Source organism: Orcinus orca, chromosome X (genome assembly GCF_937001465.1).
Source record: "Orcinus orca chromosome X, mOrcOrc1.1, whole genome shotgun sequence".
Classification (NCBI taxonomy): domain Eukaryota; kingdom Metazoa; phylum Chordata; class Mammalia; order Artiodactyla; family Delphinidae; genus Orcinus; species Orcinus orca.
Genome location: NC_064580.1, coordinates 16,119,558 through 16,135,159, shown reverse-complemented (window position 1 = coordinate 16,135,159; position 15,602 = coordinate 16,119,558). Strand labels below are relative to the sequence as shown.

At 38.8% G+C, this 15,602-nt stretch overlaps 1 protein-coding gene across 1 annotated transcript in view; it reads right to left on the bottom strand.

Moving 5' to 3' along the window:
• The window catches only part of PPEF1 (protein phosphatase with EF-hand domain 1), an 89,250-nt gene that overhangs the window by 41,173 nt on the left and 32,475 nt on the right, over positions 1 to 15,602 (bottom strand). The window contains exons 6-8 of the mRNA XM_049704943.1: positions 14,290 to 14,336; positions 2,654 to 2,820; positions 64 to 100 (exon numbers count right to left, since the gene is read on the bottom strand). Of these exons, the coding sequence (XP_049560900.1) occupies positions 64 to 100; positions 2,654 to 2,820; positions 14,290 to 14,336 (251 nt within the window). The remainder of the gene's footprint in view (positions 1 to 63; positions 101 to 2,653; positions 2,821 to 14,289; positions 14,337 to 15,602) is intronic.

Sequence of the window (15,602 nt, the reverse complement as noted above, 5' to 3'; positions counted from 1 at the left end):
TTTCTTTTTTTTTAACTTCTATGTATAAACAGCAAAGAAAATGCAAAAAACAAAGAGCCTTACCTTATATTTATGCAAAACTTCATTTGTGAAGCCATACCTGAAAAAAAACAATGGGATTTCAACGCTTTCATTGAATGTTGAGAACTCCTATTTACATGAGTCAAGTCATGCAAAAAAGGGAGCCCTTGCCATCTCGCTACCACAAGTATCAAGAACTCAAGAAACTAGACTTTATTTGGAATGATTACTTATCCAAGACTTTGCTAGGCACGATGGGAAAGAAGAAAAGCAGCAGATGACATTGTCCCTATCCTCAAGGAGCTTCGGGAAAAGAAGATAAATTTTCATGAAACAATTACAAGACAACTTAAGAAATACATGGTATGCACAGGTGTGTAAGTACTGTAAGTATTCAGAGATGTGTGCTGTGGCCACTGGGGGAGAGTGTGTGGGAAAATGCTTTTCATTTAGATAGAATTTCTCAGACATCCTATATTTTATAGTAAATGAATGATCAGGGGGCAAAAAGACTGAATAAAGACAAAGAAAAGCCTAGAAGATAACAAGTTGGCTCTTTATACTCTCTCATAAAGTTCATGTAATGGTATTGAGGGTTTTAATAGAAAGTGTCAGGAATTTTAATGCCTGAATAGCAGTCACTAAGGGAGAATTAATGATGAAAAATTTTTTTCAATTACTTTCCTTGCCTTAGGATAATAATATATACCTTTAACACCTTTAACACGGTGAAGTCAGAACACAGCACACTCACTCCAGGTTTCCATGCAAATCATATCATGTGAAGCTTCTACAGGGTAACGTTATGTTTTCCAAGATGAACTCAGCCCTGCCTACTCAACAGCACCTCGAATCAGCTTACCCCAAACTGAACTCATCCTTCTCCCTCACCCCAACTTTCTCCACTTATCATGTTCCTAATAACAGTGATCTTGCAAATTCAAGCTAGGAACCTGGAGGTCATCCCTAATTCTCTCTCCTTTCAAGTCCCCCATATCACGTTACCAAGTCTTAAATCATTGCCTAAACTTCCTCCTGAATATATCTACTGCTTTGGGTCTCCATCTTTACCACACAAGTCTAAGTGAGACTCCATCATCTATCTCTTCAACTACTTCCTAATTGGCCTCCCCATATCAATTCTTGTCCCTCTCCAAACTAATCTTCCTGCTGCATTTTAAAACACAAATTGTATAATACTCTTCAATGATTTTCTCTTGTCCTCAGGAGAAAGCCCAAATTTCTTTGCAATCATTTCTTACGTCTCCAGCCCTATCAGGCACCATCCTGTCCTTCAGTCTTTGTTCCTCCCATCCTGAACTTCTTTCAAGTCTAAAAAGTCCTTTCTCAAGTTCTGCATAAGTTGTCTCCTCACTGTGGAACAGTTTCTCATCCCCCCTGCCACGGTCCTCTCTTGATCGCCTAATTCATCCTCCAGGTCTCAGGCTAATGCCGTACTTCTATGGGAGAACCTTCCAATCACCCCTCAGACAGATTGGATCCCCCACTTTACAAACTCATCACACTTGAAAAACCTGCTCAACTCGTGTCTTCCCTGTTAGATGTAAACTCCAGTAGGGCAGGGGCCATGTCTCTTTCACTAACCATTGTAGGCACTAGATAAATACAGTTGACTAGCTAAATAAATGGAAGGATAAATGGCATGCCCAAATAAACAGATTGAGCTATATTATATATAATGGGTCTCTGAAAGTAGCCTTGAGATTTTGGGGTTTTTTTTTCTTCATAATCTTATCATTTGCTTCCATACTTGAGGATTAGAATTGAAACTGTGTTCAGGCCAAGCGCCAAAACTGCCCCAAAGACAAAACTAATCAGCTGCTGAGCTTTGATCTAGGCACCCAAAAGCCCAGGACCATAGCATGAAACATGCCATGCCTTCTACTTCCCTAGAGCAAACTGGATTCTGTTTTTCATAAAACAAGAAACAAGAAAAACAAAAGGAGAAGGAGAGGAAGAAAAAGAGGAAGGGAAAGGGGAAGGGGAAGAGGAGGAGGAGGAGGAAAGAAGAGAAAGGAGAACATTTGTCACTTACTGAGCCTTTCAGCAAAAATTGGTAAACCATTTAACCAATCTTTATTCCCCAAAACTCCAGTGAGTCAGATAGTTGAAACGCTATGTTACAGCTGTTCTCAAATATGTTTATGAACAACTATGCCAAAAGCAATCACCGTGTCATAAAAAATATACACATCAGTGAAAAACACAGTACTAGTTTCTGAGACAACATGTGATGCAAGCCAAAAGAGTAGCAAGAGAATGAGTCCATCTAAACCTGCTCATACAACCTACCACACCTCCAAACCTGGCCTAACACGTCTACTCGGCACACAATTTGGCTTGTGAAGGCTGGGCACGGGAAGAAGGAAACATAATAGAAGGGCGAAGGAAGAACGGGAAGAAAAGATAGGAAGGGAACTTTAGAGCAATTTATACTCACTCACACAGCAGAAGATTGGGGGAGGTAAATCGCTGTAAGAATTGAGCTCTTCCTTGAGATTCTCCTCATCCCTGCTTCTCTACACTCACCTCTCACTCTCCGCTAGGAGCTAAACATGGCAGCATTTTCCAGAACAGGAAACAAAAGAGGAAATCCACAGGCCTAGGTTACCTCATATTCATCATAAAATCTTCATGGTTGCCTCTGTTCAGGTGCAGGTCATTGGGGTAGACCAGAAAACTCACAAACAGGATCATTAGGATCTCCATGGAATTTTTTCCTCGATCCACAAAATCACCATTAAAAACATATGGGTTGCTCACTGAGGGGAGACCATTCTGTGGAAGGAAGGAGGAGAAAAACAAGCAGTTAAAAGAATGTACTTTTAAAAGTAACGCTTTGTACTTAATGTCCATGTGGATGTGGAGAAAAGAGGCTGAATTAGTTCTTCCACTGGGAAAAATCTGCTCACTCACTCAAGCCAGTTTCACTTTCCAGGGCAGGCATCTCCTGCAAGGGACCTTGGAAGTGAAGGATTAGCTTGGGACAGGAAGACTCCAGGGGGATGGGGATTGCTCATTCTACTCACCACCACCTACTATGAGTTTTCTCTGAAAGAACCTGATATTTGTCCTATTAAAAATGGTTATTCTCGGGCTTCCCTGGTGGTGCAGTGGTTAAGAATCCGCCTGCCAATTCAGGGGACACGGGTTCGATCACTGGTCCGGGAAGATCCCACATGCCGCGGAGCAACTAAGCCCGTGTGCCACAACTACTGAGCCTGCGTTCTACAGCCCGTGAGCCACAACTACTGAGCCTGCGTGCCACAACTACTGAAGCCCACACACCTAGAGCCTGTGCTCTGCAGCAAGAGAAGCCATGGCAATGAGAAGCCCGCGCACCACAACAGAGTAGCCCCCGCTCACCGCAACTAGAGAAAGCCCGTGTGCAGTGAAAAAAGACCCAACACAGCCAAAAATAAATAAATAAAATTAATTAATTAATTTAAAAAACAAACAAAAATTAAATAAAATAAACAAAATAAAATAAAATAAAAATGGTTACTCTCATCTCTTCCTTAGGTAGAAGAGGGAAACTTCTACCCAAGGAAGAACACTAAACTAAGAGCCAAATGTCGTTCATTCTAAGGGACCCTTATTTAACTTCTCTGGGCTGTGATTCTCTCAATTTGAAAAAAGGGAATGACACTATATTCTCCACACACACCCCCACCCCAGAGCAAATGAGAGAACGGGTATGAAAGCACTCAGGAAAGTGTAAGGTACTGCCCAACTGTGAGCAGGGCTAACACACCATCAGTACACTCTGATACGATCACACCAGGTGTTACAGGCATGTGTTTTGACTTCTTACTGACCAGGGCCATATTTGTTGTTAAATATTTTGATTACCACTCCTGAGTATGAGATAATACTTTAAGATACAGTGTTAGCACAAAAAAGGACTGGGATCAGGACAAAGGTCTGGTCTTTATAGCAGCTATTCGCTCGTTTACTTCTGTACTACTAAACTCTAAGATAAAACACGTCATGCCTGGTAGGGAAATGGTTGAGTGCATTTCTATTGCATAGTAAGATAAATTCAAATGTTTAAAAAATACATTACAAAGAGAAAATTTTAAGTACTCATACATCCTAATATATGTCCTCCTTCAAAAAAGTTACCTTCAAGAAATAATGCACGTATTCTAGTTATATTAATCTTTCTCAAATGATTTTCAAATTCCTTTTTTTTTAGATTTCAAATTACATAAGAAAATCTTATTACTTTATACTCACCACCTAGTATTTATATACATTTAAAAATTTTCATATCAATATGATAGAAATAGTTGAAAAAATATAATACAAGTTGTAGCAAGTAACTTAGGGATTCCAGAAATCATTATGCAATGAAACATGTCCTGAAGGCAACTGGAAACAAACAAGCAAGCAGTGGTGTAGTGTTCTGGGCCAGAAGACTTATTCTCTAATTCAGCTCCACTTTTACTCATGTGCCTGTCCTTGGGCAAGTTATTTGATCTTTATGAACTCTAGTTTCCTCATCTGTTAAATGAGAATGATAACTTCCATACTTATCACACAGGGCTACTTCGGAACTAAAATGAGACTGTGTGTATAAAATTTCATGAAAACCATAAAGCACCATACAAATTAAGAGATTCGTTTTATTATGGCCTCCAAGTTATTTCTATTTTTAAGATCCCATTATTTTATATTTTCTTATACATTAACTCACATAACCTTATTCACACTGGGCTTAGATAGTGTGAGCCAGTTATAAAAATATAGGCTATTGGTCATCAAAACGTAAAGAAAAGGGGAATGATTCTGCATCTCTGATACACTTCCTTCCCTCAGCCTTCAGCTGGCTGGGATGAGTAAGCTGGAGAAGTCTGAGAGGTGCTGAAGGCTATAGGTTCTATTGGGATGTCCAAGACTGAAGGGGGCTCAAGGAGCAGCAGCAGAGAGCCATGGAAGAACTAGGTCTGAGAGGACATGTGGACTCCTTGATTAAGGGGAGACCCTGCCTCAGAGCATGTGTGTGGTCTTGCTTGGGAGAGAGGGATCTGGATGTTACCAGAAAAAGTATAGGAGAACTTCTTTTACATCTCTGAAGCTAAAAGAATACTAATACTTGTATTTAGAGACACCTAGGAACATAGAGACTTCCTCTCACACTCTTGATGCAAGAGTAGAAAGTGTTGTGCCTCCAACTATGGAGAGGTTTAACCTAGCTTAAGCAGAAAATTAAAAATGGAAATAACCTAGTACTTAAGGGGATCCAGTAACCAGAGAGAGGCAGACCAATCAGATCTGCCAAAGTACGATCCCCTAATGAGACAAGACCGCTGGAGGAGACAGAGGACACTTTTTTTTTTAAGAGTACCATGAAATAAAGAACAAAAAGTTAATAATTCTTGGCATGAAAAATATGCTATTCAAATTTAAAATAGCATAGATTGGCACTAACTAAAAGAAGGAATGGTTGAAAAATACATTACTGACCTGAAAGAGCAAGCAGATAAAAAATCTCTCACACAGAGCAAAAGGCAAAATGATGGAAATCATGAGGAATGAGTAAGAGATTAGAGTTCAGAGCCAAGAGAACTAATGTGCCAATAATAAGCATTCCAGAATCAGGAAAAAGGAACAGATGGAGAAGAGGCAATAATTACATAAATAAGAGGGAATTTTCTATGGTTAAAAAGAGACTTCAGCCTGAAGTTTGAAAGAGCTCATGATTTCTATGCTCAATGAACATGTATTGATTGCTTGTTATGTACTAGATACAGTTTTAGGGTGTTAGAAACACAGAAGTAAACAATACAAAGTCCCTGCATTCAAGCAGCTTGCATTTAGAGAATCTAACACCCACATGCCCCATAGAGGAAAATACTCAAGACAATATTCTAACCAAATAATAGCAGTAACAATAAAAAGTCCTTAAGCCAGGGAAAGACTAAGAGGAAAGAATACAGATGTGAACAATGAACCTTGCAATATATAATTAAATATAAATCAATAGCAATAATATGGAAATTGTGTTTAAGTACAAAGCAAGGATTCAAGAAATAGAAGAGACATACTATGAAGGAAATCTAATAATGGTCAAGAAATAAAAATATGGCATGAACAATAGCTAAGGATTTGCAGGAGAGCTGAAGGGAGAAAAGTAAAATTCTCTACAAATCTCATCTGAATGGGAGATGTACATGGAAAATGTGAAAACAAATACATTTGTCTTACTGGAGGAGAGAGAGGCTAATGGTGGAGGAATAAAGTTATAGCTATTTGAGAAGTATACATACATACATCATTTATTAGAAATGTCAGGAATGGGAAGACAATGACTAATGAATGGAAAAGCACAGTAAAAGTGCCAAAGAAAACAATAATTTTAAAAACTTCACCAAAACAGCAAAAAGAAAGGAAAAAAGGATGAAACCAAGAGAAATAAATAGTAAACAAAGTAAAATAGAAGGACATTTTTCAAAAATATGTGTTGTTATACTAAATGTGAGTGGGTTAAATTCTACCATTAACATACCAAGACTACCAGACTACATTAAAACACAAAACTCAGGTATGTATAGTTTGTGAGAAATACACATGAAAAAAATAAAGGGAGACTGAAAACAAGGTAACTACAACAAAGAAAAAGCAAAAATGCAAATATTAATATTAGATAGAGTGGAATTTTTAACATTAAAAGTGCTAAACATGATGATAAAGCAACATTATATCATAATAACAGGCACTTTATAAAGAAGATACAATTCATAAACTTGTATTCAATAAACAAAAGAACAAGTTTTTGCTTTGTATATTTAGCTACTATAAATGCAAGAAGATTTTTTTAAAAATACAAACATAGTAAATCATTCAGATCAAATTATTGGTTTAAAATAATGTCCACAAATTATTTGACACTCCCTTTAAAAGGTGAAGTCTAATTTACCATTCCTTGAATGTGGGTTGGACTTAGTGATTTACTTTTAAGAAAGGAATAAGAAAAAGCAGAAGTGATGGTGTGCAACTTTGGAGACTAAGTCATAAAAGATACTGCAGCCTCCTATCTGATCTCTCTCTTGGATCACTCACTCTGGGGAAAGTTAGCTGATATGTCATGAGAACATTCAGGTACCCTGTGGAGAGGCCCATGTGGCTGTTTTGTCAACAGCCAGCAAGGAACTTAAATGCTGTGCCATGTGAGTCAGCAATCTTGGAAATGGGTCTGCCAACCCCAGTCAACCTTACAAATGACTGCAGCCCTGGCCAATAGCTTGACTGCTAGCTCATGAGAGACCTTAAGCCAGAACCACCCAGCTAAACTGCACTCAAATTTCTGAACCATAGAAACTGTGAGATACTAAATGTTTGCAGTTTTAAGCCACTAAGTACTGGGGTAATTTATTACAAAGAAATATACAGTATACATATTTAGAAAGATATAGATGGAAAAAACTGAATATACAGTTTACCCTTGAACTGCAAGGGTCCACTTATATGCAGATATTTTTCAATAGTAAATACTGCAGTACTTGAGAACCTGCTGTATAGCACAGGGAACGCCACTGCGCTGTACAGTAGAAACTAACACAACACTGTAAAACAACTATACCCCAATAAAAAATAAATAAATAAATTTCATTATATAATAGGTAAAAAAAAAACACTACAGTACTACATGGTCCATGGTTGGTTGAATCTGTGGACACAGAGGAACTGCGGATGAAGAGGGCCAACAATAAGTTATTCGTGGATTAACTCTTGCATTGTTCAAGGGTCAACTGTATAACTAATGAACTTAATAGATAGATATATGAAGAACTTTGCATCCTATGAATAGAGAATACAATTAATTTTTCATTTGTCCACAGAGGCTTCATGAGAATCAATCATATACTTGATTTCAAAGAAATCCTTAACAAATTCAAAATAAGAAACATTTCATAGAACACATTCTCATATCATAATCCAATAAAATCTGAAGTAAATAAAAATATGATTCAAAAAATTCCAGCTTCTTGAATTAAGATCCTTGGAAATTAAAAATTGTAGTCTTAATAACCATTGGATCAAAGAGGAAATTAATAGCAATATTATAAGTTCAACAGAAGGCTCAGTTAAAACTAAAATTAGAAAAGATGCATTGCCTGAAATGCCTTCATTATTAAAGAAGATGCACGTGAAAGACTGTATTCATCTTAAGACATTAGAAAAATAAAACCAATCAAATAAAGATAAAAGCTGAAATTAATGAAATGGAAAACAAAAAAATGAAAGTTATATAATCCAAAGGGTGATTCTTTGAAAGAACAAATTGATAAAATTGATGATAAAACTCACCATGAGCCTGATTGAGGATAAGTGAAAAAAGAGAATAAATGTAAGATTAAAGATTGGAAAAAAGACAAAGATATACAGAAGTAAATTTTAAAACTATATATATATAGAGAGAGAGAGAGGGAGAGAGAGAGGGAGAGAGAGAGAGAGAGAACATAATATTGGCATCTGTGGCAATGTACTTTGACAATCTAGAGAAATGGAGGATTTTCTTGAAAATTAGAAGCTACCAAAACTGATTCAAAAGAAGTAGAAAACTTCGAAAGTGCATTGGTTGCATGTTGCTTTATAGCAGAGCTCTATCTCAATTTTTAAGAGCAAATAGTTTTAATGTTACTTAAACCAGCGATTCCCATCCGTGGCTGCACATTAAAATCACATGGAGACTCCTAGGTGTCCATCAGAATCTCTGGGAGTGGGACTCAGGTATCAGTAGGTTTTTTTCCCCATTTTCTTGGGTGATTACAATGTATAGCCAAGTTTGAGAACAAGGGATTTAAGTTCCAAACCATAGAAAATGATGTACATCTCTCCAATTTATTTCATAAGATCAATAAAACCTTAATATCAAAATTTGAGAAAAGCAACAGTCAAAATTTGAGAAAATATGTAAACATATTTTCCACTGGAATGACCAATTTTCTGGTAGTAGAACTCATCCCCAGTTAAACCAAACTTTATAAGTATTTCACCTCTACTATGAGCAACGAATACCGAATTTCTTTAGTCAAACCTAATTTTAAGCCCCTAATAGTAAGGGTCAGCTAAGCCATCCACCTTACATGGCATGCTTGACACCCAATAAGTTTTAACCTTTTCAAAAAATCACACGACTTCAAAAGATTGATTTGTGATAATGAAGCTCGTTCAATAGAAAATGTTACTGTCTGTGAAAGTGATTCTAAAAGGAGTCCTAAATATATACTGAACTTCTGTAAGTGTTGAGCCTCTGAAGGCAAAGGCAAGACTTACTTGGATGTATAAGAACTGCATTGTTGAGCCAGGACTAGTTGTATTACTCTATATAGTCTGAGTTCAAATATGTTTTAGTCTTAGAATAATAAGAGAATTGGAAAACAGATAAAAAGAATAGCTAAGTCTCCTGGGACATGGGTCTCTAGGATATTTAGGCTTCTAGCTACGCTACTGAGATTTCTCTGGATTTTCTTCAAAGAAGCAAACACTGCTGCTGAGGGAACCCATCCTTCACTCAGTTCCAGTAAATCAAACTCTCTGGCTTATTCTGCAGCTGATATACAACAAACCATCTATGACATGGTGATCAAGGTGACAAATACAGAAAACCTGGGGTAACTACAACTCTGAACAGCATTAGATGACCTTCAGGGGGAAAAAAATAGCAGATCACAATTAATTAACTTGAGTAGAGATAAGGAGACCTATTTCCCACTGAAGTATTTTACATAAGACATCTAGAAGTTATCACAATTTTGGGGGGGCATTTTCCCGAGGCACATCAAACAATAACCTCTGGACCTCAACTCCACATAATTTTAATTTTTATTTCTTTTGCAAACTCTATTTTAGAGATCTGTTCTGATTATAACACACTGCCTTAATCTCAAAAGGTAAAGAATTGACTACTGTGGCAGTGGGAAGCATATCAGCAATAGAGAAAAAAGAAAATATTTAATGACCTTCACAGCCGGAAAATTTGGGGCATAGGGCGTGGGGTGGAGGATAGTGGAGAAGAGAGAAAGAAAAGGAAAACAAGGCTGCGTGGCTTCCATGGACAGCATCAGTATGACACCCATAGGGGTGAGAGGTAATTAGCTTCTCTCTGTCCATGTGCAGCTCTTTTTCAACTGTAGGAGGTTTCCACACACAGCATCAATTTAACAAACTAACTTGCCAATACTTGGTCTAAAATTTCAAGCTTTCTCGTCAATGAGGAAAAGGATCTGAATGAAGTATTCCAAACTGGTCACTCTAATTAAGCAAGAGTGGCTGATTAAAATTAACCTTTTCAGAAAATAAAGTCTAAAAATATGACCTAACTAATGCCATGTAAATTGCTTCACTTGCTGATATGTGAAGCCATATAAAGTTGGGATGCCCTTTTAGGAAAGGTGTGCCATGGTTAACCGTGTGGAACCCAGAGGAAAGAATTCCCTTCAAATCCAGATAGGACTGTGAGCTGAAACTGTCTAGCTTAGTCTTAAGGTGCTAAATGATAGAATTTGTAAGGACAACCAAATATTAAAGAAACCAAAAATGTCAAAACAATCAAAAACGATCACTGGTACTGATTCCATCATTTATTGCAGCACACCACAAAAAGGGTGTGGGAATAAAATCTTTTCTGATCCTTCAGAACTTTCCTTCATGATTTAGGCACTTATCAAATTACTAAAACTCTTTGAAGGGATTGTCTTAAATGTCACCTCCTCCAGGAAGTCTCCCACGACTTAGACGCCCCTCCAATGTGCTCCCTTGGAAACTTGTTTACCCCAGTTATAACATGTCTCACCCTGAACTGTCTTGTCTTTTCATTAGGTGACCTACCCCACTAAACTGTGATATCTTTGGGGCCAAAAACAGTTCCATACTCTTTCATCGCTGGGCTCTCAATCTCCACTTCCTGAACACCGTCATTGGTTAACACTCAAAATATTTCTTGCTTTCATGTGAATGCTATAATTTCACCTTTAGTCCTTTTTATAGTACTTCTTACCACCCACCTCCTCCTGTTCAATCTTTACATTAGCACTTTCCAGTTTTATATATTCCATTTAGTTTTGCCAATGGAATTAAAGAAACATTCTCTTTTTGCATCTATCTACTCCAGAGTCCTTTCCCTGATCGCACCTTAATATCTTCAACTACCTCTTGAAAAATTTTCTAATTGCCTAGGAAGTCACTTTTCCCATTTAATTTACTCAACTATTTTCCCTTTTTTGTATTTTCCAAGACCTCTAGAAAAATAATTACCAGATTTTCTGTTGTGGCTATTCCCCACATACCTCCACCCCCTCCTCCTTCCTCAGATTGTAATTGTCAAAAATAGCAGGACTGTACTTCTGAACATTTATATGGTGTTATGTAGACTTAAACAAATCTCATTCCTCAAACTGCATAAATAAACTCCCTTTTGCCTTCAACTCATTCAGAAAGACTTCCCTCTGGAAATCTGGGCCTCCCTTCGGGATGGTGCCAGACTCCTGACTCCTGCAGCCCTCTGGAAGGAAAGGACCCACTCTTCACAGGATGGAGACCTCAGGGTCAGGAGTTGGGGTGGGTCCACTTGCTCTTTAGAGCCACCAACAGACTAACACTTTGCCAGCCTCTCCTCCTTCTAGGCCCATGAGCTCTAACTAAACGTCCTTCCTCTGCATCTCATCTCTCAGTCCTGTGGCCAACCCACTTAACACACCTGCTTTCCACTTGCTTGACCTCCTCATCCCTAATATTCTCTTTCACTCACTTCAGCCACCCACATGCTGGATTCCACCTTGGACTCATTCATCCCCTAGGACTACTCCCCTTGCAACTTCCCAGCCATCCTGCTTCCTGGGCCTCCTGCCCTGACCTCAGAGAGCATGGCAATCCTTCATTCCACCCATTTCCCCCAGTTGGTTGCCATCCTGGCCTCTTCCTTCCCTGCCCAGACTGGATTCCGTAGCTGATCTCCAGAATTGCCCTATTTACCAGAACCCTCAGTTCCCTGCCGGCAAACCTTTGGCTGGACTTCCTGACACCAACTCACTACCTGGATGGCCTTCTATTTCTCCTGACCCCACTCTCTGGCTACCAGGCCCTAGACCTTTGCTTAGGCCTCCTGCAGTCTCAACTGAACCTCTTCCTAAGTGCTGGCTCCATTCATCCACTCCTGGTTTGGCGTCCTCCATTCCCTTCCAAGCTCCCATTCTGAATGAATGAAATGAAAACCTTGTATTTCTATTATAATTTAGTACTTTAAAAAATGCTTTTGGATATTTATGTTATCTTATTCACAAGACAACCTCTTATGGGGTGGAAGCTCAAGAATACTGCAGCCAAAGAAGAACTAAATAGACATTTATCCAAAAGACAAACAGATGGCCAAAAGGCACAAGAAAAGATGCTCAACATCGCTAATTATTAGAGAAGTGCAAGTCAAAACTACAATGAGGTATCACCTCACACCAGTCAGAATGGCCATCATCAAAAAGCCTACAAATAATAAATGCTGGAGAGGGTGTGGAGAAAAGGGAACCCTCCTACACTGTTGGTGGGAATGTAAATTAGTGTAAATCAGCCACTATGGAGAACAGTATGGAGGTTCCTTAAAAAGTTAAAAATAGGGACTTCCCAGGTGGTACAGTGGTTAAGAATCCGCCTGCCAATGCAGGGGACATGGGTTTGAGCCCTGCTCTGGGAAGATCCCACATGCCACAGAGCAACGAAGCCCATGCACCACAACTACTGAAGTCCACGTGCCTAGAACCCGTGCTCCGTAACAAGAGAAGCCACCGCAATGAGAAGTCCGTACACTGCAATGAAGAGTAGCCCCCGCTTGCCACAACTAGAGAAAGCCTGCGCGCAGCAATGGAGACCCAACACAGCCAAAAAAAGAAAAGGTTAAAAATATGGTAACCATATGATCCAGCAATCCCACTCCTGGGCATATATCCGAAAAAGACAAAAACTCTAATTTGAAAAGATATGTGCACCCCAATGTTCATAGCATCACTATTCACAATAGCCAACATATGGAAGTAACCTAAGTGTCCACCGACAGATGAATGGATAAAGAAGATGTGGTATATATATATATATATATATATATATATATACACAATTGAATATTACTCAGCCATAAAAAAAAGAAATAATGCCATTTGCAGCAATATGGATGGACCTAGAGATTATCATACTAAGTGAAGTAAGTCAGAAAGAGAAAGACAAATACCATATGATATCACTTATATGTGGAATCTAAAAAATAATACAAATGAACTTATTTACAAAACAGAGCCAGACTCACAGACATAGAAAACAAAATTATGGTTACCAAAGGGGAAAGTGGGGGGAGAGATAAGTTAGGAGTATGGGATCAACAGATACACACTACTATATATAAAATAGGTAAATAAAAAGGATTTACTGTATAGCATAGTTTCAGGTGTAAAGGAAAGTGATTCGGATATCCAAATCACTTTCCTGTATACCTGAAACTAACACAATATTGTAAATCAACTATATGTCAATACTATTTAAAAAAAGAGGGCTTCCCTGGTGGCGCAGTGGTTGGGGGTCCGCCTGCCGATGCAGGGGACACGGGTTCGTGCCCCGGTCCGGGAAGATCCCACGTGCCGCGGAGTGGCTGGGCCCGTGAGCCATGGCCGCTGAGCCTGCGCGCCCGGAGCCTGTGCTCCGCAACGGGAGAGGCCACAACAGTGAGAGGCCCGCGTACCGCAAAAAAAAAAAAAAAAAGAGAAAACCCAACCAACAAAGAGGAGTCATAGCACTGGAAGAGCAGCTGAGCCTGGCAATGATGAACCAGGGTGGAGAAGAGAAGAGCAGTTTGGAACTTGCTATGGGGGACTACTTTCATGCATCATTAGTGCACAATGGAGGAGAAGACTGCTGTGGCATGCTCACTTCTGAACCAAATAACAATAAAATAAAACAGACTGTTTCCCTCCCCTTCCTCTGCCATCTAGACATTTGCCATATAATAAAGAACATAAATACAGTCAGGTACAAATCCTAATGGATCTACAGATAACAATAATATTAAACAAAGGCCCAAATTAAATCTTTAAAATTTTTTTGTGAAACGTGTGAAAAAACCAAACCTTTCAACTTCTTGGATGAAAACTGTCCTATTATATCTGTATTTGTGCCTATCCCTAATAAAGCTAATATTGTTATTTGTCCTAGGACTGCCTTCCCCCACCAAAAATATAAATATCTAGCAAAATAATCATTTACCTTACAGTAGATCAAAAAAAGATCATCCAGTTTCCCATGCAAATCACCTGGAAATGAAATGAAAAATCGCTATTCAGTAGGAACAGGAATTTAAAAACTGAAAAGACAAAAACTCTAATTTGAAAAGCTACGTAACAGAATTTAAAAACTGAAATACTACTGATATACTCCAAGCGTTTTCAGGACATCGGGTTTTTACCCTATGATGATATTAATTCAACAGACAATTTGTTTCCATAGCACTCTATGGAAACTTTGTCCCCTTTCCTATAGGGGACAGCATCCAATGTGGCAATTACCTATTCACTCCTGCCATTTATGGGCCTCCCTTCGGGATGGGCCTCTGTGCCAAGTGCTCTGTGCCACTCTCTGCCAAGTGCTAGACTAAGGGTTTACGTGAATTGTCTTGTTCAATCCTTACAACCACTCTCTGAGATGGGTATTGTTTTCATCAGACTCATTTTACGAATGAGGCTCGGAGTAGTTAAGTAACTTATGCAAAGTTGCCCAGCTACCAAGTAGCAGAGCTGGAATTCAAACTCAACTTTATCTCTCTTCAAAAGTGAAGCTCTGGGCTTCCCTGGTGGCACAGCGGTTGAGAGTCCGCCTGCCGATGCAGGGGACACGGGTTCGTGCCCCAGTCCAGGAGGATCCCACGTGCCGCAGAGCGGCTGGGCCCGTGAGCCGTGGCCACTGGGCGTGCGCGTCCGGAGCCTGTGCTCCGCAACGGGAGAGGCCACAACAGTGAGAGGTCCGCGTACCACAAAAAAAACACACACAAAAAAAATTGAAGCTCTTAGTGATTGTTCTGTACTACCTACACTGTAATCTCTAGGAGAACAGCAGTATCATCTACATTGGCATTAAACCCCAAATGCCTCCCATAGTACCTGCTGCATAGTAGGCACTCAATAATTAAGTTTAATTGCTAAATGCAAAGGTTTTTAAAGCCACATTTTCAAAAATATGCTCCAGCAGTAGCATCTGAAACTTAAAAATTTTGGGTAGATAGTTGACATTCTCTTGATGAGACTATTAGAGAAAACAAAAATGAAAGCATGGCTTTATAAAACTCAGCCAACTGAGGGAAAACATATAAATAGATGAAGCCATTAATTTAAAAACAAGAGTAAATATGTGAGTATTCAAAAGTCCTATTTGGATAACTATTTCTAGGTAAATATTTGACTTTCATAACCTCTGATCATAAGTTTTTATTCCTTGTATCCAACTTAATTACCAAATATAATTTAATTCAGGAATATTTTCCTCAGTTTGCTTAAAATGCTACAACCAAACTTAACCAAATATAT